The sequence below is a fragment of the Notechis scutatus genome, chromosome 4, assembly GCF_049901735.1.
Source record: "Notechis scutatus isolate UNSWTSFEM ecotype Mainland chromosome 4, rNotScu1.2, whole genome shotgun sequence".
Classification (NCBI taxonomy): Eukaryota; Metazoa; Chordata; class Lepidosauria; order Squamata; family Elapidae; genus Notechis; species Notechis scutatus.
In genome coordinates, this window is record NC_142012.1 from 104,096,711 (window position 1) to 104,124,260 (window position 27,550).

Sequence of the window (27,550 nt, forward strand, 5' to 3'; positions counted from 1 at the left end):
GAGAAACTCAGCTAGAAAAAAATGTGACAATCTGTTAACACAATATTTATTTTTATATCATTTATTAAACATTATAGTTATAATAGTGAAACCTAATGCAAATTAAAGAAAGATAGAAGAATAAAAAGATGCAAAAATGAGAAACAGGAAAAAAAAAAGATGAAGTGATTTTCAAGGTCCAACATAAAAATAAACAATTTTAGTAACTTAGCATTTCCTTTCTAAATACAACAGATTGTGTCTTCTTCCCATAGCTCATTTATACAGCAAAAATGGTCAACAAAAGTCCATTAAGAGCTATGAGAAATAATACCAAATCTATTTTAACCTTGATCAAATAAATCAACTTTATATTCCTTCCTTTGACTTCTAATAATTTTAATATTTAATCCAGAGATCTCCAAACTTGGCAACTTTAAGACTTGTGGACTTCAACTCCCAGAATTCTCCAGCCAGCTGTCTGGAAAATTCTGGGAGTTGAAGTCCACAAGTCTTAAAGCTGCCAGGCTTGAAGGTCTCTACTCTACCTTGATTGGACAGTATGGTGTGGTTTTCTTCCCCAATGTAATACAATAGCCAGCTGGCTGAAGAATTCTGGGAGTTGAAGTCCACAAGTCCATAAGTCTTAAAGTTGCCAAGTTTGGGAACCCCTGATTTAGTCCATTGAAATAAAGCCCTAGGCTAAATCTAATTTCATTTTCCTTTGTACCTTCTCACAAGATTTTCCAATATAAAAGCCTCTTTTGTAAATCCAATATAGCAAAATTATTCATATCACTCTCTTGGTTTATTTTTTTTTATATCCCTTTTATTTCATCAGCCAATCTTTTCTATGTCCAGTGTAACATCTTTTTTTCATGGCATACTTTTAAACCCATTTTCTCTCAGTCTTGATCTTCTCAAGTAAAACATGTTCCTTTTCCATAACATCTTTGAGACACACTGTTTCCAGAGAAGCAGATTTAGTCTTTGTTGACACTATTAATATGAATTTCTGAGTCCATTTAAAATGTTTTGCTCCATTCTGTAATTGTAAGTTCAGTTTATATGTTCTTCTTTAATTGAAATCTTTAATTCTTTCTAGGGTCCATTTTTTAAAAAAAAAAATCTTACCATATGTTTAAAAATAAATAAAAGTAAAGTATTTTCCCATGGGAAATGGGATTATTTACAGTTAATCCCATAATCTTCTTTCAAGTTTATTTTGATTCTTAGTCCATTTGTAACTTTCTAATATCAAAGTTTTAATCACATTTTTGCTATTTATTCCAAAAGATTTTAAAGTTCTTAAACTTGTAGTTAAAAAACTTTTTTTGCAGAGTATTGAAGAAAAACTCACCCAGTACTATCAAATATGCCAATCCAAGGTTTCTAATAGCTGAAAAGAAGTTAATAACAATAATTGGAAAAAGAAGCATGAAAATGTAAGATCTTTTCAAAGGGATCAACCTAAGTTGGAGCAAGATGACTATTGCTTCTTCTCCTTGAAGTTTCAGCCTACCTGAGTGTTCTATCTTGTGGTCTCCTCATAAGAAGCAATTGCATGGATGATCTCAAGTTTTCTTGTCCAGAGAGATTTGAACAAAGTTCTTCATTCTTTGCTGAGAACATCTTCCATCTCCCTTTTTTTTTTCTAGAAATCCCTTTCACAATCTTTATTGTAATTATTAACTTGTAGGATTGCTGATTTGGATCCTGGAGGATAGATAACTCCATATAGAATCATATTGTTCCCAGAAACTTTCATTAAATCAGTATAATTTACATTAGCCCCCACTGATTCCCTGCCCTTTCCTTCCCCACAAAACTAATTTTATTGGACAAGTGGACTTGATATGCAAAGAGAGTAAAGGATCAGAAAAAGAAATCATACTTGATGTAAGAGAAAATCTGTACTCTTGATTGTAAATGATGCTAATAACATGTTTATTGTTCCATTGGTGGCATTCAATATATAGTCTAGGTTTCAGTCTCTTTGATTTGTATCGTTTGACATTTGTTGTAGCCAAGACAGTGATTTAATCTTTTGTTAAATGAATTAAATAATAAATACTTAAATTAAATGAATGTATCCCCTGCTCCCAATGTTTCTCAAATGCTAGCTTGTTGGTGTGCATGCTTCCATTCATAGTTCTTTACCTTCTTGTTGTTTAAGCTTTCTACAACTTGACTGTGATCTACTGTGAGCCAAAAGCTTGGTTAGTGTTGCATGTTCATTTCTGAAGATGATTAACAACACTGGTGATATACTGTGAGTCATATCTCTAAAACACAAAGGATCAGGAGAGTTTTTTTTTCCAAAATGTTATTACAACAGTTAGGGAAGAAGCATCCACTAAAAATATTCATATTTCTAATAAGATAAGCTCCCACTATTTTCCCCTCTTTTAGTTCCAAAATAGAAAATTGGATATTACACAGTAGGTAATTGAAAATTGCTTCAAATAATTATTTTTTAGGTATTTCCATCAATATGGAATTAAGTCATTAAGTATGTATTGTGTGATGATTAAATTATCATCCCATTGCTTAATCTCATTTTACCTTGTCTCTTTCTGTGTGTGTATATCTCAAGGCTTGACACTTTCACCCTCCTATTTAACATCTACATGAGGTTATTGGGGAAGGACATACATCCGTTTGGAAGATCATACATCAATTTAGTATGGCAAGGATAGTCAGATGAATATTTTGACCCCTTACCAACCAAACAATCCTATCAAAATTTTGTCACAGAGTCTGGGGTTTTTTTTTTTGGAGGAAGTGGATGGGAGTCTGAAGGTCTGAATGGGGAGGAAAAATCTCAAGATCAGGCTTACAAGACCAGGCAACTTTCAGTTTTCTGTCTTGGTTCTGGAGATTTCCCACCTTTAATTCTCTGTAGGAATGCACTGCCTACTCAAACCTTGCACAAATTGGGGGACCTTCCTAAATTCTATACTCCTGCTTGACAAAGGACTTTGCACAGGTTCAGTTTATATTCCAGTTGTGCCCGTTCCTAATTAGAGAGGAGCCCCTCATTGTTGCTAATGCTTACAGTTGGACTACTACAACCTGTTTTACATCAGGATGCCCTTGAAGAATAATTAGAATATGCAGCTGGTACAGAATACAGTAGCATGAGCAGTGATGGGCAAGCATTCTTGTAGCCATGTAGCAACCCTATAACAATGGTTCTTAGTTGGTTTTCAAAGTCAATCCAAGATACTGTTATGACATATAAAGCTCTCCATGGTATGGGGCAGGGGTGTCAAACTCATGTCATCATGATGGCATCACATGATGTATCATGACTTTTCCCCCCTTTGCTAAACCGGGCATGGTCATGGTCAGTGTGTGATGCATCCGGCCCATGGGCTGGGAGTTTGACAACCCTGGTATAGGGTCTAATAACTTGAAGGACTGATTGTCTCCCAGGGTATCTATTCATCCTATTTATTCAGATAGTAGTATCCTGTTCTGGGTCCATTGATTAATCAGGCCCATCTTCGAGGATCATAGTATGGACTATCTCTGTCACTGCACTTACTCTTTGAATAGTATTGCGCTGGAAATCCACATGGCTCTCATCTTGTCTTCCTTGTGGTATCTCCAGTCAGACAGGTTCTTTTAGTGCTGTTGAGGTATGGTGTGTGTGTGTGTGTGTTTGTGCGCACACACACACACATGCATGAGTGTGCATATTTTGGAGGTTTCCTTCTGTATGGCAGTTAAATTTTATGCTCTCTTTTTTATATATATATATTTTACTGTGTTTTTAGTCTGTGGAGCCATCCAGAATCATCTGGCAGTTGGCAGCCTAAAAACATGACTAATAAATAAATAAAGCTTTATTTGTTCCATAAACCCTCCTGGGCTTCATGTTTTGTACAAATTTTATGCAGCATCATTTTCCCAAAATATTTTTAAATTTTTATTTTCCAGAGTTCAATGTTTACAAAATAGCTTTGGTTTTTGATTCCCAAAGTACTATACTTGTTTAAATTCTGTTGTAGTAAACCAACAATTAAAATTTGAAAGTAATCATTCGTATTTGTGTGTAACTTTTTTGTGTGTAAGCTTGCTTTTAGATTCATCCCCCCCACACACACACACTAATCCTGTCTCAATTTATTTCATATCCTATCTGTTGTTGTTGTTCAGTCACTAAGTTGTGTCTATCTCTTCACAACCCTTGTGCATGCCAAGCTCACCTGTTCTTCGTTGTCTCCCAGAGTTTGTCTAAATTCATGTTCATTGCATCGTTGACATTATCTAACAATTTCATTCTTTTCTGTCCCTTCTCCTTTTGCCTTCAGTCTTTCCCAACATCAGGGTCTTTTCCAACGAGTCCTTTCTTCTCATTTGATGGCCAAAGTGTTTGAGCTTCATTTTCAGTTATCTGTTCTTTCAAAGAACAGTCAGGGTTGATTTCTTGAACTGATCTCCTTGCAGTCCAAAGGAGTCTCAAAAGACTTATCCAGCCTCACAACTCGAAAGCATCAATTCTCCGGTGCTCAGCCTTTCTTATGATCCAACTCTCAAAACCATAGACACATACACACAGAGAGACACTAACATAAATTGGAAGTGTTTTGCATGACCGTGATTTCAATCTATCAGCTTTAAATCAATAATATGATTCCACATTTGAAGATAAATTAATTCATTTGTTGAGAGTATAAAGGTTCCTCAAATACCTCCAGATGCAAACACATATAGTTATGGAGAGGCCAACTAACTTGCAAGACCTCTAAATTGTGAGAACCCTGAATATATAGTATTAGTGAACAAATAGTTGATATAAACATTGGATTATTAGTGGAATCCCAGTTCCCTTGTTAATTCGTGAAAGAAATATTATACAAATCACTATGTTATCATTCCACATTTCAGACATTCTTGCTTTTTTCCAAGACTTTGGGTCTAAGATTTTTCATGTATCTTTCTTTTTCAAACAACAACAACAAGACAGTCTTTCATATACCAGAATCAAATAGCTTTGTTGGAATAAGTATTCATATGAATTATGCTATCAAAATAACAGTTGGTTGTCTTAAACATAAAGAATCAGCATATCAAAAATGAATGATGCAATGGAGATGATGACAGTTCTGAGTGCAGCAATTCTCAAATAATTGTATGTTATAAATCTCAATGAAATTAATTATTGCCTGTAACAAATAAGATCTAATTCTGTTTGTGTTAATTAGAGGTACTTGTGCTGATATCATAGATTCTGAATCTCTGGTTTCCAGTGTGTTACTCGTTTTTCAATCTCCACATTCCATCTGCTCTCAATATTCATTTTTGAACTGTTATTGCCATTAAAGTAACATTAATTGTGAATACTATTTTCTTAACATATGTATAGTGATAATGAAACAACTTGTGAAGGGGCAAAAAAAAAAAAAAAAATCCAGGCTGTTAGTCTGAAATGAAATTGCAACTTACTGCTGTATGGCAGATCAGTATAAAAGATATTATACGACACATGGTGCTTTGCTTAGCTTCCAAATTATGCATTATGTGGCTGAGCCACAGTTTACCTTCTAAAGTTTTAAAGTAATTGAAATTTAGCTGTGAGGAATCTTTTCTTACCAGGAAAAGTGATTAAGACTTTTGTCCCTATTCCACTGATTTAAATTTGAACCACCCCACCCCATAAAGTTGTTTGCTTGGTAATGTGCAAATTGTCATTGTTTAAGAAACTAACAATCTATAGAAGTCAATTTTGATTGAAGAAATAGGACTGTGGAAAAATTCATCTCCTTGCCATTGTTCTGAACAATAATATGAGATAACAAACAATTACTTATATGGCAAGCAGTGTGCAAAGTGGTTTGTTTAGCTATGGTTTATTCAATACACCTAGGGTAGAAAAAACAGCAGGACATAATCTATAGATTTAAAGATGCTATGATTGGATTCACAAAGCGCAATAAAACAAAGCTAAGCATAGTATGAGCTTAATGTGTGAATCATGGGCTATACATTAATACCTGTAATAGTGAATCATCAATGCAATTATTTTATTTTTCCTGAACTGTTTCTGAAATTCTCTCTAAGCCTAGTTTATTAATTGAAATAGGTGTATAGTCTGGACTGGGGATGACCGAGTCTTCTTCTTCAACCCTACAATGCAATTGTCAGTATGGGAGAAACCAGTGGATCTAAAGAACCGCGGTGATATTAACCGGATCATTGAAGACCCACCTCATAAACGGAAACTGGAAGCTTCAGCAAGTAACTAATGCTGTGATTATTTTTGTCTATTTAAACTTAAAGAGTATCTGAAAATGCTGGTCATTACATTTAAAATTCTGATTGTCAGTTTTGTGTTGGTCTTGATTGTGATTATTGGAAATTCTTTCGCAAAGTTTTGATTTCAGCAAGAGGTTTTGTTCATTAAAACGGGGGTGGGGATCAGGAATTCTGGGAGTTGAAGTTCATAAAACATAAAAGGACCATCGTTTTCCACCTGTGCTCTAAAAGGATAATAGCAATGATTGATGACCAGGTTATCTGATGGACAGCATAGTTTCATATAAACTAACTTTGCTATTGTGAGCATCTTCAGATCTTAGTCTTCATTTCTTCACCAGAAATATGCCATTGATAGTATAAAAGATCTAATCCTCTTACTGAAATTAACCTGTTCTTGAATCCTCTCTTTCTCTTAATAAAATAGTTCCTTCCTTTAGAATGAGGTGGGTAATTAAGATCTTTTTTACTTCATTTTATACCTCCAGAGTTTTTCTTTTATTTTGAAAGTAGGGTTTTTTTTAAAAAAAAGTTTCCTACATTAGCAGATTAAATTAGCTTTGTGGTCGGAAAAGCACTGTAAAATGTGTGGGTGTATGTACGATTATATATTTCAGAGATGCCTTAAGGGACATATCAAGCATTTGTGTTGAGTTATAAAAGAACAACTTCCACCATCCAGTTCTTGGAGGATTTTTTTAATGGATTATAATTCTGCCTTACATCTCTGGAAGGCTCCATTTATCTCCTTGAAAACCTGCCTAAATCCTCAAAGATTGAAAAGAGAAGGTTTTGAACTGTGCCCACTTTGATAGTTACCTGTGATCCCTGATTCCTTGTAGTCATTGTATTCCCTGTGTTCTTAGGAGTGGGTTCAAGTATTATTGGACTTCTTGCACTTATCTGAATGTATACCCACATCCTGAAGATGTTTACATAGAAGTGTTCACTTCGTTTCAAAACAAGAACTGCCAAAGTGTGTGAATGGTTAGCTGAAATGCCCTCAGTTGTTAGTTATAGCTTTTTCTACCTTCGTATTTCACTTGTTTATATTACAAAAGCCTGTGCATAACTTGTTTCATCCAAATGTGATATTGACCATCCTGCCCAGGGGATCTGTCTTGCAATAAACTATTATTTAACCCAGCTGTAGGTAGCAAATCTCAAAGATCCATCTCACTGGATTGATGGAAGATTTGGCAGAAATGTAGGTACCTCCATCCAAATATGGTGTTGTTAATCAATCTTCCTCCATGAGAGACTTCTTAAATACATTTTTTTGGCTTTAAAAAGAATTCTGGCTGTCATGTTACAAAATATGAGTATACAGAGGAAACCAGCAGTGATGGACAAATTTGCAGTACTTGTTTATCTTCATTGAGGAAGGAAGCATCCTCCAACTTAGCTGTTGTGTTTTTCTACAGGTTCAACAGTAACCCTGGCCCTAAGCATGGAGTTCTGAGCCAAGTGGTCAAGGCAAGGCAGGCCTCTAAATCAGGGACTGTCAAACTGGACTTCTTCAAGGGTTGGATCAGCACTGTAGTTCTCCTCCATGGGCCAGCCTAGGGGAGAAATGGGACAGATGACTCCTGCAGCACGCTGCCAACCAAAATGGGGCATGGGAGGCCCCTCAAGGCCCCTCCATGCCCCATTTTGGACCTTGACAGCCTCCTGAAGCAGCCTGCCAGCTAAAAAAAAAAGGTGCAGGGGGGAACGCGCAGCCCCATGCCCCATTTTGGCTGCCAGAGGAACCATTGGGCCGGTCCTTTGCTATTTCCAGACTGGCCCCATGGGCCAGATTTAAGCACCCCTGCTCTAGATAGTCTTTTATTGCTCTCAATAAATGTTTCAGCAAATGGCCATCCAATGACCGGTAAGGCTCCACCCCATGCTATCCTGAAGGCAGTCCCCCTGTTATCAGGAAAGTCCACTTGGCAAAGTCCAGGCATAAGACAAATGGTAGTCATCAGGGCAATGGCAAGGTACAAGGCAAAGGCAGTTCTAAAGGTAAAGCAAAGAAAAGGGCAAAAGCAGTCCACAAGGCAATGGCAAAATAAACTCAGTCCTTAAAACAAAAAGCAACAAGCAGTTCTCAAATAAAGGCAAAAAAGCACAAATCAAAGTCAGGGGAGTGTAATCCAAAACAATTGTTCCTGGTAAAGACTATAACTCTCCATGTCTTCTCCTTAAATCACTCCACTCCAGGTGTTCCTTGTGAGGAGGATCAGGGCGACCTTCTCCCAAATAGCCTTGCAATGCTTCTCTGAGCTTGCCTACACTCCGTTCTTTTTAGCCCTTGGATCGAGTGATGGAAGCAGCTCTTCCTCATCAGAGGGGAGCTGCTGCCTCTCAGCACCACTGCTTGTCAGCAGCAGATCCTCCCCTGTGTCTGTGAAAGCAGGCAGCTTTCCGTCTAGTCAACCACCTTCCCCAATGCCTGTGGGACCTGGAACAACATCGTCCTCAGCCTTTCCAAACATGTCAAGAGAGATGTGCCATCCCTGTTGGATGGTCCCGGTTCTAATGCCTTCTCCGAACTGGGCTCCAATGGGGTCATGACACATGGTCCATCATCATCATCATCATCATCATCATCATCATCATCATCATCATCATTTTCAGCAGGTGCAAGGTCTGCTTTTTTGGATCAACAAGTGCCATCATGTCATCAAGCACAATATCCAGATCTAACTGGGCTTTTTTCATGTCTGTGTTTATTGTATCTTGCCATCTTTGCTTCAGCCTTCCACGTGATTGCTTTCCAGTTATATTAAAGTGGAAGGCGATATAGCAACAGTGTTGGTTACTGCTCGTAGTACATGACCATACCAGTATAGCCATTTCTCCAGCATTTTCTCTGACATTGGCATGGCCCCTATTTGCCTGGCCCTAAGCATGGTACAGTGTGAATATTTGCAGCATGGAATCTTCCCATATATACATGTAGGTTCCTCCATGGAGCATCCAGCACCCAGTAAAAAAATTTGATCCTCTCCCAGGGATGTATTTGAGAGAGACTCCATCTCTCAGTCATATGCACATGTGCTTGAAGATGACAAGTCACATAAAATCAGATATGGAGCTTTAGATGACAGCCACATCACAACATAGGTATCATTTTAAATACCGGGGAGAACATCTTTGCACAATTTTATCTGAAATTTCATGAGACACATTTATGTTCTGATTGAGGGTGGGAAGGCAAGAGAGAAAATTCCCTTCCTTGGGAATAACATTGAAGCTAGGAATTGCATGTACATGCTGACAGTTTACGATGAACAAAACAAGATGGGATTTATGGCTACAGGTAGTGCTCAACTTATGACCACAATTGGACTGGAATTTCAGTTTCTATCTGATGCAGTTATTAAGTAAGTCATGGCCTGATTGTATGTCATTTTTACTGTGGTTGTTAAACAAATCATACAGTCCTTTCGTGAATCTGGCTTGCATTGCTGATTTTGTTCCCAAATCCCAATAGGGGTGAGATGCCACAGAGATAACATTGAAGACGTGTTATAAGTCACTTTGGGGGGGGGGGTTTGTCATTGTATCTTTGACCTGTCATTAAACAGTCATAAGCCTCTAGGATTACCTGTACTGCTTTGCGCAATATATCTCTAGGAAAGTTTTGGTCTGTATTTTTGTGCCTGAAATAAATAGGGAGTTTGAGCAAGTAACTGAAAAAAACTGATTATATGCCATCAAGTTAGTGTGGATTCTTAGCAACCACATAGCTAGCTGAAAAATTAATACTACACTGAAATCTACTGTCTAGTTTCCAAATGATTCCTCCACCAAATGAAAAAGCTGTTGCTTGTTTGATCTTTCTCATTCACCTTTAAAAGTTCCTTAGGAATTTCTGTGGATGGTTTTTAAAGTTTATTTCTTCATTTAAAGAAAGCAAAAAGTGCTACTCTTTCAGTTTCCTTCCTTCCCTGTTGCACCCTTTCCCTAGTTGTATCAACATTTCTGAGTATCAGTCTAAGTAGCTTGTAGTAAGGTAAAAGTGTGCAAATAGTTTTTAACAAGTTTTAAATTGTTGCATAAATACTCTAAATAAGCCACATTAAAATTATTGCTATTGAGACAGATGTTGATTTTGTGCAAAGTTGGTATTAATGTATTTTAAACTTTCATTATGCTTATTAAATGAAAGGGAAGCTAAAACTGACAAAGCATAATTATATATTTTTTTAAAAAATATTATACTTTAATACCACCTCTTCCATAGCATATATGCTTGAAACTCAGGAATGAATGAAAATGAAAAACTGCTTCCCATCGATATGAGAATTCATGTTCATTGATATTCATAAATATGTTATTAATTTCATGTAATGGAACTCATTGTGTTTCTGGATAATTGATTCTGCTACTTCTGAATTAAGAATTTAAGGTAGGTGAGGAATAGGTTAGTCTTACAATAGAATGTATCAGCGTGGAATTCCTCTACTTATAAACTCCATTCCATATCACTCTCCCTTCTCCATGTTTTCCCTCTGTTCCAACAGTTAGCAGTTCCAGCTCTATTGCTCATGCATGGCATCATTTGATGTGTTTTGGGTTCATCTACAGACAGTTGAATTCTGCTGCTACTTTACTCTTGTGTGTGGATTGTGCTGTCGCATTAGGCAGACATTTTTTTTCCACAATTGTGAAAGAGTTAGTTTAAAAAAGAAAGAAAGGAGGCAAATGACAAGGAGGCAAACTGCAGGCTAAAGGCTTAGGAATTATGGTCTACTTTAAATAAATAGATGACAATTTTGATCTACGTTTCAGAGAAGGCTTTGAACAACAGGAGTTTCAGAGCTTAGGGGGTGGGGTTGAACTTCAGTCAGAATCAGTAAAAGCAGCTCCTTGTCTTGATCTTTTTTTTTTTTTTTTTGGCAGCCTGTCTTAATAGCTCCTCCTTGAGGAATCAGTCTGCAATATTGTGTCCTGTTCTGGGAACTACAGTTCAAAAAGGACAATAACAAATTGGAGTAAGTTCAGAGGAGGATTACCAATATGGTAAAGGTCCTGGTAAACAAATCCTAAGAGGAATGATTAAAGGATTTGGGTATTTTTAGCCTGCAGACAAGTCAATGGTGAGGCTTTACGATAGCCATCTTCCTATATCTGAAAGGATGAGTCATAGAAAAGAGAGTGGACTTAATTTCCTATTGCTCCAGAGTGCAGGATCAGAATCATTGAGTTTAATCTACAAGAAAGAAGTTTCAGGCTAGAGGCTGAATTTTCTATTAAATAAGCTATCAGCAGTGGAACGACTGCCACACCAAATAGTAAATTATGGGTTACCTGAAGTCTTCAGACAGAGGCTGGATGGTCATCTGTCAGAAATTCTTTAGTAGGCGCTATAGCAGGGCTGTCAAACTCGTGGCTCATGGGATGGATCCGTCATGTGCTGGCCCCATCCCTGACTGATTTAGTGAAGGGGAAAAAAAGTCCCGATATTTCACATGATGCTGCCGTGATGCCACGAGTTTGACACCCCTGCACTATAGCATTGAACTGTGATGACGCAGTGGTTAGAATGCAGTACTGCAGGCTACTTCTGCTGACTGCCAGCTGCCTGCAGTTCAGCAGTTCAATTCTTATTGGCTCAAGTGACTCAACTTTCTATCCTTCCGAGGTGGGTAAAATGAGGACCCAGATTGTTGAGGCCAATAGGCTGAATCTGTAAACTGCTTAGAAAGGGCTATAAAGCACTGTGAAGCGGTATATACAGTAAGTCTAAGTGCTGTTGCTATTGAACTGGAGCTTTGATTAGCTTGTCCATGGTCCTTTTTAATTCTGTGATGCTATAATACCATAAATCTGTGTGGGCTTATTTGATTATATGCTTTTCTGAAAGAAACCCTTTTTTCAGGATTCTGTGTCAAAGCCTGTTTGGCTCCCAGGAGAATTAAACATTCACAGCTGGAAGCTTTTGAGAAATAGCCCTTGAAAATGGATTAAAAGATTGATTGGGGCTGTACTGAATGAGACTTAATCAGAAGCAAGAACAATGGATTAAAGCAAAACAAAACAAGACTCCTGATGGACATAATGTCGCTTGAAGTAATACATTAGGAAAAAGATTAGTCTGCTTAAGCTAGGGTCACAAATCAGGAGCTGCAAACAAAATGAAAGAAAATAGCCAACCACTAGCTGGAATCAAAATATACAATTTACATTTTTCTTTGCTGATATCTAGTGGTGATCTGCCTATTTGCAGCCCAAATCCAACATGCTTTAAGCAATTACTCATGACTTTTTAACTTTTGCCCCATTGGTCCATTCAATGAATTATTACTTGAATCAGTGGTGGGATTCAAAATTTTGTACTACTGCTTCTGTGGGTGTGGCCTGGTGGGCGTGGCCTGGTGGGCGTGGCTGGAGAAGGATACTGCAAAATCCCCATTCCATCTCCAGCCCACTAACCTGCTTTCCAGCTCCGTTCTCCTGTGCAGGGCAACAAAAGAAGACCCAGACGATCAGCTGGGACTCGAGAGGCAGAGAATAGATGGGGGCGGGGCCAGTCAGAGGTGGTATTTGCCGGTTCTCTGAACTACTCAAAATTTATGCTACCGGTTCTCCAGAACTGGTCAGAACCTGCCTCTGACTTGAATGAATGAATGTCTAAAGCAGGGGCCCCCAAACTTGGCAATTTTAAGACTTGTGGACTTCAACTCCCAGAATTCTCTAGCCAGCTGGCTGGAGAATTCTGGGAGTTGAAGTCCACAAGTCTTAAAGTTGCCAAGTTTGGAGACCTTTGGTCTAAACAAACAAGCAAACATGTATTTTTAGTTGCAAATAAATGGGTGCTTCAAGCCCAACACTCATTCATCCAATAATAACCAGATAGGATAATTAGCCTAAAGTAACTGGAAACCTGGGAAGGAATGGCATATCTGTCACATTCTCCTTTACAATCTTTAGTCCTAAGTTCAAAATTAAAAGAAGTCTGTAGCATTTTAGGCTAACAAATATTATAAAAAGGTAAAAAGCCGAACTTCATCAAATGTATGAAGTAGTTAAAGTGATACAAGATTTAAATTGAGACGAGGCAGGGGAAAGAGAAGGGAAAACAGGATGGTTTTATAAATACAGTTACCTTATCAATCAATTAACAATTGTAAGGTTAATTAAAAACCCACTGTTTGTTGAAATCTTCTGATATACAGTACAGGTAGCCCTTGGCTTACAACAGTTCATTTAGTGACCGTTCAAAGTTACAAAGGCACTAAAAAAGTGACTTATGACCATTTTTCATCCTTATTACAGTTGCAGCATCCTCATGGATAATTGCAATATCCCGATATAATTACCTTTTGTAACCCTCTGACAAGCAAATTCAATGGGGAAGCTAGGTTCACTTAGCAACTCTGTTACTAATTTTGCAAGTGCAGCGATTCACTTAGTAACTGTGACAAGACAGGTCATAAAATGGGACAAAACTCACTTACCAAATGTCTCACTTAACAACAGAAATTTTAGGCTCAATTGTGGTCGTAAATCAAGGACTACTGGTAGCCTAAAACCTGTTGGTCTATGTAAGCGCAGAAATATCTCAATTGTGCTAGTAAGTTTGATTTTTACCAGAATGGATACTTTGAGATCTGTGATGAAGTGAGTGTGAGGGTGGTGGTGGCTGAAAAGCTTGGATATCACATTGTCCTTGTTTTGAGTTTTGAAGTCAAACTTTTGTCCATTCATTCTTTTGGTTGAAGTTTGTTTTGTTTTTCCTACATAAAAGGGGGCATTGATGACAAATGATAGCGTGTATCTTAATAGAGAAAGAATATGCAAAAGCTTTCTAAGACATCTGAGAGTACCCCGACATTAGATGCAAGGTTGTGTTCTTTCTTGTGGCTTTTAAGAATCTGATTCAGGTTAGGTGTATTTATAACATGCAGGTATGAGCCTGCCACCCATTGCCTGAGAAAGTGCATTGTTATTGTCCAGAATGTGCTGCAGCTTATTAATAATACATTTGGATGACTTGACTGTAACCTGTAGGTAATAGCCAATGATATTCTGTTGATCTATTTTTGTGGTCTATCTTTTAATACAGGCATTGATCTGTATATTGATCTTGTTGGATAGGTAATACAGTCTACTGAATTTATAGATGATGGATTTGGGAGTGTATTCCAGATGGAAGTCATGTTGGTCTGCATAATGATATATTGGTTGTCCTGAAGAATGTTGATATTTATACATCTACAGGTAGTCCTCAACTTACAACAGTTCACTTAGAGACTTCTCGAAGTTACAACAGCACTGAAAAAAGTGGTTTATGACCATTTTTCACATTTATGACCATTGCAGCATCCCTTGTTCTGACCCATGCCCTTTTCCAACAAATCAAACACAATCCAAATAGAACAGAAACCTTGTAATGCTTTTGCAAAATAATTAGCTGTGATAAGCACAAGCCTTGCCAAACTCTGCAAGACTTGCCAAAAGATAACAGACAAGAAATAATTTGCAATACAAGAATCTTCAAATACAAACTCAGGATACTGGAATGTCCACGAGGCTGGAGTTTCAAAATGCCTTTGCCTTCTGCAAAGTATGTTCGTTTACAGATGGCTTTTATCTTCTTGAAGGAAGGGCCATTACCTTGCAGCCTTACTCCTGAGTCTCCCATGCTGTTGTAACTGCTCTTTCCTCTGAGCAATCCTGTGCACAAGCACACTTGGCACAGGCTCCTCGGGAACCTCCTCATCACTGCTGCCAGTCCCCACAGTCTCTGAAGGCAGCAGTCCACTCCCTAATGGTCCTGGCCCCTCATCTGAGTCTTCATTCTCCTCAGCCATCCACACCTGTTGCCCGCTAACCACAACATCCCCATGGTCACATGATTTACATTCAGATGCTTGATAACTGACTCACATTTATGACAATTACAGTATCCCAGGGTCATATGATCAATCACCTTTTGTGTCCTTCTGACACGCAAAATTAAAAACCAGATTCACTTAACAACCGTGTTACTAATTTAACAACTGCAGTGGTTCACTTAACAAATGTGACAAGAAAAGTCATAAAATGGGACAAAACTCACTTAACAAATTTCTCCCTTAGCAACAGACATTATGGGTTCAATTGTGGTCGTAAGTTGAGAATTACCTGTATTGTGCAGCTTTATTATGACATTAAGGAAGTGGGCTTTTATTACTTCAAAATTGATGGTAGGGTAGAGGTCATGATGGAATTTGATGAGAAATAGTACTTAGTTGCTAAGATATGATGGATGGATGACATAGATTAGTGTCCTCATCCAGAAATTCACATTACCTTCATTTTTCAAATAAGTTTGTATTTATTTAAATTCCATAGAATACAATGGTTTTACATTGATAAATGGTACCAAGTTAGGACGGACATTATTTAGAAATGTTCGTATGTTGCTTTGTCATACTTTGTGGCCATTTAAAAAAATATTCTCATTGTATCTTTTCCAAGATGGAATGGCATACTTCATATTTCTTATAAAGTAAATGGGTGACCTTTATATATTTGTTATATTTTCTTCTCAAACTCAATTTAATTCTAGAAAGTAGGCAATTCCAGTGCCTTTTGACCAATATCCTATGAAGTTGTTTGCTTTCCATAGCCTCTTGATTCAAGTTATTTGTTCTCACACTGAGAGAATAATGTTTAAGTGTATACAATGTTTTTCTTTCTAAACATTTTTAGATGCCTATGTGGTGATAAAGATTTTATAGTTGTTTCATACCATATTCTTGGGGAAAATTAGGTCCAATAAGTCAGAACATATTTTTGGGTACGTTCTTGATACCTACAGTGTGTATCTTTGATGAAATAAGAACAATTGGTGCTCTCCAAAAAGATTATTGGGATTCAAGCATTCCAAATTCTTGGAATTTAAAAGGAGCATGATTGTATATCTGGATAAAGATTGAACAAGATTCTAATCATTCTGAGATTAGAGTTTTATTGAAGTGTTGCAAGTGTGTTAGCAAAAAGAGCTCACAATATTTGAACTTTGATTGTTAACATAGTTGATTGTTAACATAATTCAGATGTAGGAAACCTCAACCACATTACTGGATGTGGGGCCTTCACCTACAGCCTCTCCAAACATGGCCATAAATTCTTATTATTTTGAATTGACTTGTTCAATGAACTATTTGTTGATTGTTGCAGAGTTTATACTGTAAATTTACAATGAATACAGTGTGACTCTTGTTTATCTGTTTACAGTTATTTTTCTTTGAATTTCTTCATAGCACTTACAAATCATTTGTTTACTTTTCTACGGAGTCTTTCTAAATGAGAGGACTTTTTTCAAGGATAATGAATCCTTGAAGGAGGATTCATAGAATCAGTTCACAATTAAGATCCTTAAAAATGGACGGTTAATGGTACTCGTATCTGGTGTACCATTCCCACTTGTTATCCATGTGTAAGCCTGCAAGGATTGTTTACCTGTACCTGTTTGTTACCCATATATGTGTGTGTGTGTGTGTGTGTGTGTGTGTGTGAAAAGAATGTATTTGGTTTCACAATCAAATCAGCTCATTATCAATGCTGTTTTTATTGGCCAAGATTAACTAATGTACTCTCAGATAACATTACTTGTGCATAATCCTTGCTTCCAGATATGCTGGACTACATTTTATTGATTCCCAGCAAGTACTAAAACTGTAACAGTCTAACGGTTAAAAAGGTAATTAGAGTTAAAGAAGGAAATGGAGGTATAGATATATGTGATGGACCTAACCATAGAAAGAGTTCTAAACTAAATACGGAGAAGAACAAGTTACAAATGTCTTTTTAAATCATTTCTAATGGACAGAGAAAGGGAAAATTTAGAAATTGAACCAACTCTAATAAAACAAAAATTAAACTGGCTGATCTGATTGGATTAATGACATATTTGTCACTAACTAGTTTGTTTCCTTTTAGCAGATAAAGATGGCACAGATCCAGAAGATATGAATGATGACAGCAGCATCAAAACAAAGAGAAACAAGTAAGTCTTAATAGTATGAGAGAGAGAGAGAGAGAGAGACAGAGACAGAGACAGAGAGACAGAGAGACAGAGAGACAGAGAGACAGAGAGAGAGAATGAGAATATCGAGGCAAAAACAATCCCTCCTCCTCTTCTACCACCACTACCATCACCTTAGCACAAAGTAACAAGTCATGATTTATTTGTTTATTTATTTATTTGATTTATTTGATTTGTCAATTGCTTACAAGATAATAGGTATAAATATAAACAAAGTTATGAATACATGGAATGGATACATATAAGAAAAATAAAAAGAAACAACAGGACAGGGACGGTAGGCACATTGGTGCGCTTATGCACGCCCCCTACAGACCTCTTAGGAAAGGGGTGAGGTCAATAGTAGAGAATTTTTGGGCTTTGGGGTAGAAACTACAGAATCAGGTAGAGTATTCCAGACATTGTCCACTCTGTTGCTGAAGTCGTATTTCCTGCAATCAAGTTTGGTGCGGTTAACCTTGAATTTGTATCTATTGTTTGCTCCTGTATTGTTATGGTTGAAGCTGAAGTATTAATTGACAGGAAGGACATTGCAATGTATAATTTTATATACTATACTTAGATCGGACTGAAGGCGCGTAGTTCTAGGTATTCTAGGTCTAGAATTTCAAGTCTGGTGGCATAAGGTATTCTGCAACAAGTAGAGCAGTGGAGAACTCTTCTTGTGAAATATTTCCGGACTTTCTCAACTGTGCTAATATCAGATACGTAATGTGGGTTCCAGACTGATGAGCTGTATTCGAGTATTGGTCTAGCAAATGTTTTGTATGCTCTTGTTAGTAGTGTAATATTACCAGAGAAAAAGCTACATAAGTTTAGGTTAACAACTCTTAATGCCTTTTTGGTTATGAGTTACAGTGGGCTCTAGCACTTAGATCATTAGAGATGAGTACTCCAAGATCCTTGACAAAGTTTGGATCATCAACAAGGTCTTGACTATTCAGCCTGTATTTTATTTTCTGATTTTTTTGCCAATATGTAAGACAGAGCATTTATTTGTTGAGATTTGAAGTTGCCATTTGTTTGACCATTCTGATACATAGTCAAGGTCTTTTTGAAGAGTAGCAGTATTGTCTCTGGTGTTGAATAGCTTTACATCATCAGTGAAGAGAATGCAGTTGCTCTTGATATTATCACAGAGGTCATTTATGTAGAGTATGAAAAGAGTTGGTCCTAGAACACTGCCTTGGGGGACACCACTGTTTACAGGTACAGTATTTGATAGGATGCAGATTACAGGATGGTTTTTTTCTGAAACCAAATTGTTTATTAGAGAGTAGGTTGTTTGTCTCTAAGTGGAGGATAATGGATTGGTTAATAATTGATTCCATGACTTTACAGGTGACATTCCATGACTTTACAGGTGACCACAATGATCAGACCACAATGCATATAGTTTTGGTTACGTATTATAAAAAAGAATGTAGAGACACTGGAAAGAATGCAGAAAAGAGCAACAAAAATAATTAGAGAGCTGGAGGCTGAAACATATTAAGAATGGTTGCAAGAATTGGTTTGTCTAGTCAAGTGAAAAGAAGGGCTAGAAGTGAAATGATAGCAGTGTTCCAATATTTGAGGGCTGCCATAAAAAAGGGATCAAGGATTGTGAGTGGTAGGTTTGTTTATCCATGAGATGTCCACTATTCAGGCCAAAACAGTTTTGCACCCTCCTGTATTCTGGACAGATCTAATAAAAACTTTTATATATTTTATATGAAGAGAGTTTCCATGATATTCTTAGGACTTAGGAAAATTTAAAATAAACCTGTGTGTAATTATTATTATTGTTGTTTCATATTGATAATTCCTTTTTATGTTTAGATAATAGATGATATTTAAAATGATGCAATACTAAGAAAATATAGTTCAACTTCATTTATGTTTTCTTCAAATTTCAGCATTTTAATACACTGGTTTAACAGCTTTTAATTTGCACAATGCTTTAATTAATTTTTTTTATGATAGTTTTAGCTGCAAGTATAAATGCATAACTATAATATTCTAAAATCATTTTAATTAACTATACTGGAAGAAAGAGATTCTCTCTGGCTACCTTTGCTAATGATTTAACTTTCTGGTTCCCATCAATTTCACTGTATATAAATACTTGGTAGTTACCTGAAATTAGATTGGAAGTTTCATAGATCATATTATGGAATATTATAACTGGAAAGAATTAAAATAGCTAATACAATATCCAAGTCACTATTCTAATATGAAAAGTGGCAAATTGATAGCTTTAGTGCTACTAATATCATGCAATATCCATTTTAGTGTAATTTAAGAGTGAAATTTTTAATGCAATTATGGATGGCAAGAAGATAATATTGTAAGTTAGGACCCATATTGTTAACTGGAGAATGCAATTTATTACCTGAAAGTAGATTTTAACATTTCTATTACAATTGACCTCTCTCTCTCTCACCAGTTTTTAATCTGTAGTTCCCCTGGGGTCCAAGTTATATCACTACTGAAAGCCAGTCTCCTTTTATTAAGTTTTTGAAACTAGTTTCCTAAAATCTGTGATACTTTTAAAACAGCAATTTGATTGAAAATATGAAAGAATAATTTGCAGTCCATGACCTTACTGATTTGTTCCGCAACCTCAGAATCTGAAAACAGGTAGTCAAAATATATAGATTTTCTCAAAATATGCTTCATTAAAAGAACTGGATATCCAGGTGCCTTCCTTTGAAAAAAATATATCATTCCAGAAATTAACTCATCAAATTAAAAAGTGTAAATATATTACATTTTTAACCTGCAATGGTTATTTTAAAAAATCTGTTGCAGATGACCAAATAAAATGGCTAGATAGAAAGGCAGAGCTTCATTTAACCCATTCTCTATTTGCTGTATTGTTCATTATTTCTCCTTACTAAAGAAACAAATGGAAATTAAGTTGGGATTTGGAGAGGGATTGATGAAGGTTCTTCTTTTAAATTTCTTAACAAGAAGAATACGAGCAAGTTAGGTAGTTGAATCCCTTTTTTTTTTACTCTTGCAATTGTCTGGACAAGTCCTACAGTTTTTTAAAAAGTTTTTTTAAAGAAGTTATTTGTCATTGCTTCCTTCTTAGAGCTGAGAGAGAGTGGCCCAATATCACCCAGCTGGCTTCATGCCTAAGGCAGGACTAGAATTCATCATCTCCTGGTTTCTAGCCTGATATCTTGACCACTGGACCAAGCTGACTTTCAGTTAAACCACTATTACAGACCACATCTTCTCTTTATATCTCTTTGTTTCACTTCTTCACATTTTTTCCTTGACTAAGCAGATAGTAGTAGAAATGGAAGATGAAAATATCTTCTTACTTCATTGATTTCCAACTTCTACCATGTTAAAGTAGAAAAGGTCTTGTGAATATTTTTGTTTCTTGCCAAATGCTCCCAAATATATTTTGTGAATAATTTTACACCCTGATGAGTCTTCCCAATAAGAACAGACTCAGCAATATGTCAAACACTTAGTAGGCTGCTTCACTTTTAGTTATTGTTTTCAGTTATCTTCTTGTCAAAAATATGTTAAAGAGGTTGGCTTTAATAATGTCATTGTTGCAGTCTTTACCATTAGGTCCTTTCAGGAGTGGGATGGACCTTGAGTCTTTTAGCTTGTTGTTTACAAAATTGTAGAAAGCGCGGGTGGAATTGGTGAGTAGAAGGTTTTCTTCTTGTTTAATGTGATAATTGGTGCATTCAGTTTTTATCTGGTGGCATAGATTTTTGTATCGGCTTTTGAAGTTGGCAACATGACCGGATTTGTTTTTCCGCCAAAGTGATTTCTTTTTGGATCGAAGCTTCCTTATTGTTATGGGTAATTTGTTTTTTCTGGTTTTGGTAGTTGTTAATGGTACATATAGTTTGATGACTCTTTTGACTTCAAGTAAAAATATGTTGTAATGGTCTTCTACAGTATTGCATCCAGAGAATAGAAATTGCCAATCAAGGGATGAGAGATCGTTGTTTATAAAATCATAGTTGCCTTTTTTGAAGTTATAATTGGGGATTCGATCATTGTGATGATTTTTGTGTGGACGTATGTTGAGACAAAAGTCAATCATGTTGTGGGCACTGTTGGAAAAGGGTTCTTTAATTTGTATTCCATAAATTGAATTCAAACTATTGCAGAAGATGAGATCGAGGCAGTTGTTACGTCTAGTGTTGTTGGTTACTAGTTGTTCTAGTCCCAGATTTGTTACTGCATTGTAGAAGGTTGCATGTATGGGTTCAGTTGTACATTCATTAAGGGTCCAGTTAATATGAGGTAGATTGAAATCACCAAGAAAGATAAAAGTGTGTGGACAGGATGTTGCCATGTTAGTAGTGTATTTAGCTTGTTTACATGTTCAATGTCATGATCAGGGGCTCTGTAACATAGTAAGAACCAAAATGTGATATTTAAGGACAGTTCACAGATGATGGTCTCAGGAATAGCAAGTTCCTGGGTAACTTGGATGTTTTTTTAGATGTAGGGACCTTTTATAGAAGATAGCAACACCACCTCCTCTACGGATTTCACGATCTGATTGGTAAACATGATAGTCTCTTACTGTGGTAATGGAGTCAGGGAGAGATGCATTGAGCCATGTTTCACAGACAAATATAATGTCGAATTTAGCCGTATTTAGTAAGAGGAGAAATTCAGCTATTTTATTTACAAGGCTTCTTGCATTGAGTAGCTTGCATTTAAGGCCAGTTGTGGTTGGAATAAAGGTAGTTAGGCTAACACATTGTCTCAGATTAAAATTTAGCAGCTACTTTCCAAATTCACTACAGAGAAAAATATGTTGCTTATTTTTTCCGAGATGTTCCTGTACTTTAAAGTTTACCATGAGTTTAAAAACACATATATCACTTTGCGTGTCTCTTTTATTATTTAAGGTTGGAAAATTCACAGAATACGGAGCTAGAAAAAATAACAATGGAAGAGAAAAACGTGAAAACATCAGAACATCAGATTACCCTTCCCTTGGAGGAACGTATTACCCATTTTCGAGATATGCTTTTGGAAAGAGGGGTAAGAAATTGCCTATGGTTTTCCTGTTTCCTGTACTATTGGGCAGCATGATATAATCTTAATATATGTAATAGGTACATTGCAACAGATTAATTGTTTACATTGGTTGTTAATATGTTCTTATCAAGAGATAACTCCACTGTTTGCTATTATGTTGTTGCCATTTACTGTACACAAGCTTAGCTTTTTTTTAAAGGAAACAATAAAAACATGATTTGTGCTTATCAAGTTTCTTGATCCTATCCATGTATTGGGTATGTCTAGTCTAATGAAAAGAAAGACTAGGTGTCAAACTATTTTCCAAAATGCCAAAAGGGGACATGATAGCACTGTTCCAATATTTGAGGGACTCAAATTACCTAATTATTTGACTCTCTCATCTTTGTAGAAGGCAAGGGGGTCAAATTATTGTGCAAAGCACTAAAAGGCAATACAACAAATAGTGGTTGGAAACTAGAACTAAGGAGAAATTTCCTAACAAAGCAATTAGCCAATGGAATAACTTGCCTTCAAGAGTTGTGGGTGCTCCATCATTGAAGGCTTTCAAAAAGACACTGGACCATACCATTTATCTGAAATGGTATAAGGTCTTCTGCTCAAGCAGAAAATTTCCAAGGTCCCTTCCAACTCTGTTATTCTATGTTCTACGCTTATGCTGTCTCAAGTATTGCTGTTTCCATTAGTAAGTTTCCCCAACCAGATGCTTGGTTTGCAGCTCCATAATTTCCACTCAGCATAGGTAATAAGACAGGAAATATAAACTCATGGTTAAATACATCTAGAAGCTAGCAGACTGGGGAATTTTAAATCTTATCATTTGAGAAGCTATTTCAGTGTGTTGAGTTTCATGCATATTCCAATTTCTGATCTCTGCCTAATCTTAAATAATTACAGTATGTACACCTCTAAACTATTAAATATACATTTAATTGTACAATATTCTTCATGAGGATCTTCTTTTAAGTTCATCACTAAGATATCATAAAACTATATGGTTAAATTGTGAAAGAATCCATTTTGGTCCATTAAAATTATTGGCCCACTATGCAGGCATTTATTTAGCAGCTGTGAGCTAATGAAACTCACTGAGTTTAATATTTTTGATATATTTCATCCTACAGTAGAAATACTTAAAATTCCAGGTCTACAAGGGAAATCCCACTGACCCTTATAATGTAATCAACACTCTTCATTTTGGCAGGATGCTGATTGGAAGGGAAACTATGTTGTGGTATGTTCTGCCCAAATATCTGAAATGCATGTATGTACATTATATAGAAGCAGCTCTTGCTATAAAATGTTTGGGTGCATTGATAACTTAGAAAAGTAATTATAGCATCTAGGAAAGAAATGTGTTTAGAAATTAATTGGGTGCTCATGCTAGCCTTCAGAGGCTTTTTTAGCACTTATTTTTAGCTAATGTCACTAGCAAGTTGCTTTGAAAGCCATCTTATAGATTTATCCCATATCTTTTTAAAGTATACTACAAATCATTAAAGTTGGTGGTGAATTTTTTTTTTGGGGGGGTGGGGGGTGTTTCTCTGTACACACATCACAATCCTTATACTTTGATTTTTCTTCAGAAATAATAGCCACATTTTCCATTAGAAGTAAAGACTTGTGAATAAGTAAGATTAAGAGGACATAAGGCAGGAGTAGCTGTGCTAGACAGTTGCAATAAATGCAAGCCTAAGCATTTGACATGCTAAAAATAAAGCTTTTAATTGTGGTATGTATATTTATTGATTAAAATCTAGTATATAAAATTTGTCAACCGAAATTATGTTTTCTGGCATAATCACCAGATGCTAATGAATAGTTACGGGTGGTTTAATCATAAAGTATTCTGTGAAATTAAAACATTAAAACAACGAGGAAGGTATTGTAACAAGGTAGATCACATCAATGTTATGGGGTAAAAGAAAAAAAGAAAAGAAAAATGTAACCAATACTCAATACCTGCTGCAAAATGTATATATGTATATATATATTTGTTTATATATTTGTTTGTTTCTTTTTAAATGTTTTAAATATATGAAACTTAAATAAACTTTATTTTAATTTTTTTTTTTAAAAAAAGAATAGTTACGGGTGGAAATTGGATATTATTTAATAATGAAATGTGATAATTTGTACGGTATACCCGTCTGCTACATACTCTACCATACAGGTAATCCTTGTTTAGCAACTGCATCAGAAACAACTATTCATAGTTATAGTAGTGCTGAAATATAAACTTTGTGACTAATGCCTGCATTTCTTTCGGAGTGGAGAAGAGAAATGTGGACATTGGTCACAAAATTGACCCCTGCAGAACATTGCTTAAACAATCTATGTCTTCCTGAGCTGCTTTTCTTCATGGTGTCTAAAAAGTTAACCACAAGGTAACAAGTTCAGTTTTGTGCCTTTAATTAATTGATTAGAACCCATCTTTGTACTTGCTTTTCTTCTTCACACTGACAAGATTCTAATCAGTTTTAAATGAAAGCTTTTTTTTTTTTTTTTACTTCCTCATGAAATCTTTCCTGCTGTTTGGGCTTACCCAACTATTTAGACCATATCTTTCTGATGCTCTAAAGCGGGGTGTCAAAGTTGATTTCATTGAGAGCCACATCGGGGTTGTGTTTGACCTCAGGGGACTGGGGTGGGCATGGCCAGCTTGACGTCACTCATGTCGAGGGTGCCTGTGGTGGTCTGACTGCTCTGCCAGCGAAAATGGGCTCCCAAGCTCTGGTTTTGGCTATGGTGGCCTCCACAACCCTCTGCCAGCAAAAACAGAGCTCGGGAGGATCCACCTGCAGTTCTTCTGAGCTTCATTTTCACTGGCAGAGGCATTTCGGGCTGGTCCTTCACTGTTTCCAGGGAGGCCCTGCAGGCCAGATCTAAGCACCCCATGGGCCAGATCCAACCCCAGCTCTTGAGTTTGACACACCTGCTCTAAAGCAAAGGAAAGCCTGAATAAAATTATAATGATGTTGACTTAACTGCTTTGCTTAACCAAGTTGCCAATTCCAATTGTGGTCACTAAATGAAGACTACCACTATTGGATCTCTGGTCCTGTGTGGAATGTAGTCTGAATTCCCAGGCAGGAAGTATTATATTCCAGAGAAGCAAGAGACTGTGAAGTCCAGATAGTTTGGTTGAGAGGAGGAGGGTCAAGAGAGCTTCTCTCTAGGAGTTCTTAGAGTTATATCTTTAGTGGTGCAAGTATTGGGTTTAGTTTGGAAAGATTGCTATCTACAGGTGAGGAACAATAAAGGAAACTGATTTGAAGCAACTCAGAATGTCTATCTTGGTTTTTGAAGTCTGACATCCCAAGCTTACTGGATATGACTCCTAGAGTCAGGTATGAAAGTGCAGCTAACTTCCTTACCCAAGCTGTAGCCTGAAGTTTCTTGAGATTGTGCTATTTTTGGTGGTATTTTGGTTTGTTCTAATAAAGGAATTGTCCTCTCATGAATTTAAGACTATGCTGTACATAAACTTGGTTAACTTTTTAGCACTTTTCACTAAAGGAGAATGGAAAATGTATGTGGAGGCCAACTGAGGGTCAGTGACTTTTATGGTGAATTATTCCAATATCTTTTCAGTTTGAAGCCTCTTGAATTGCTGAAATATTCAGAAAACCTCTGAACAAAACCTGAACATGTGTAGAAAGAGTAAAAGATGAATAAGTATTCATCTGAATGCATGCTGGATAAAGAACATTTGCTAAAAAAGTAAATCTTATATGTAGCAAGTGGAATGGGCATAATCATTCTATTATTAGATTACCAATTACTGAATATGACAGCATGCTTTCAGTTCTTTTTAAACAAAATGTTCACTTTTTATTTAATTTCTAGTCCAAGGAAACAACTCATTTCTTTTTCCTACTTCATATAGTTCATTTTCTTTTTAATCTAAATTCCTGAGATTTTTTTTTTTTTTGCTTGTGCTACAATAATAATGTAGATGATTGATGATATAATTCAAAACATTGTACACTGTAATATTTCTTTAATAAAGATATTGATACCTACTTCTGTGTCATACTGGCACAGTGGTTAGTGGTTAGAATGCAGTATTTCAGGCTACTTCTTCTGACTGCCAGCTGCCTGCAGTTTGGCAGTTCAATTCTCACCAGCTCAAGGTTGACTTAGCCTTCCATCCTTCCAAGGTGGGTAAAATGAGGAGCCGGATTGGGGGCAATATGCTGACTGTAAACCGCTTAGAGGGCGCTGTAAAGCACTGTGAAACAGTATACAAGTCTAAGTTCTATTGCTATTGCTATTTCATTCTCAAGCCTTTAAACTTTTTTTATACACTATGTAACATTTTTTTTTCAGGTCTCTGCATTTTCCACATGGGAAAAAGAACTTCATAAAATTGTGTTTGATCCACGTTATCTTCTACTAAACTCAGAAGAACGTAAACAGGTGAGTTCTTGTTTTGGTAGCTTTTTTAAAAATATAGGATATAATGTAAAATGGATCATAAAATTTTAATAATAATATACTGTAAATAATTTCATTAAAGGTCAAATTATATTGTCATTTTTAGAACATCAATAAAGATGTACACTATATCAGAAGTGAGGTATTATTAAATCACACATTTTTATAGCCAGGGAAATTTCAGTCAGCTTTCACCTGATTCAATGAAGAAAGCCTCAGATTATCCTCTATTGAGAGAGCATTTTATGATCAGATGTTATCACCAACAAGTGATAACTCTCTCTTTGGTACACAACATTTTATAAAATGCATGTTACATTTTAATTTGGGTTGCATAAGACATCTTCAGTAATCATGACATGTGTATGTGTATAAAATTGGGTGTATCTTGTGTTTTTAAGATATTTTAAACTTTTGAGTTTAATTAACAATAACTAATGCAAAATGTCCTATGCATTTAATAATTGCCTACTTGTTGTGTTAAGAGAGTTAGTTCACAGACTATACTGGAATGCCTCTGAGGATTATCCTCAAAGGTTTCTATCTTACATAGGTTACATGTTGTATCTAGCATTTAATACCATGCTTTCAACAAAAATAATTTAAGTTGACCCATTCTTTTTTTCATTGCATAGAAGAAGGACTTGTGATTCCCAAATATGGTTGAATTACAATTCCCAGCAGTACTGTGGTAAAGGGTGCTAGAAATTGTTCTGCAACATCTGAAGAAGCATAGATTCTCAATAGGTTTTTAATGTCCTTGAGCATACCAGTTTGAAAAATATAATGCTGGTTGAAGAGGATTTTCTATCAAAGCTGTTGCTA

General features: G+C 36.2%; 1 protein-coding gene across 2 annotated transcripts in view; it reads left to right on the forward strand.

Annotated features, from left to right (window-relative positions):
- The window catches only part of TCERG1L (transcription elongation regulator 1 like), a 184,201-nt gene that overhangs the window by 135,851 nt on the left and 20,800 nt on the right, over positions 1-27,550 (forward strand). For both annotated transcript variants that reach the window (XM_026670660.2, XM_087964295.1), the window contains exons 8-11: positions 6,071-6,225; positions 17,167-17,233; positions 22,153-22,288; positions 26,618-26,707. In XM_026670660.2, the coding sequence (XP_026526445.1) occupies positions 6,071-6,225; positions 17,167-17,233; positions 22,153-22,288; positions 26,618-26,707 (448 nt within the window). The remainder of the gene's footprint in view (positions 1-6,070; positions 6,226-17,166; positions 17,234-22,152; positions 22,289-26,617; positions 26,708-27,550) is intronic.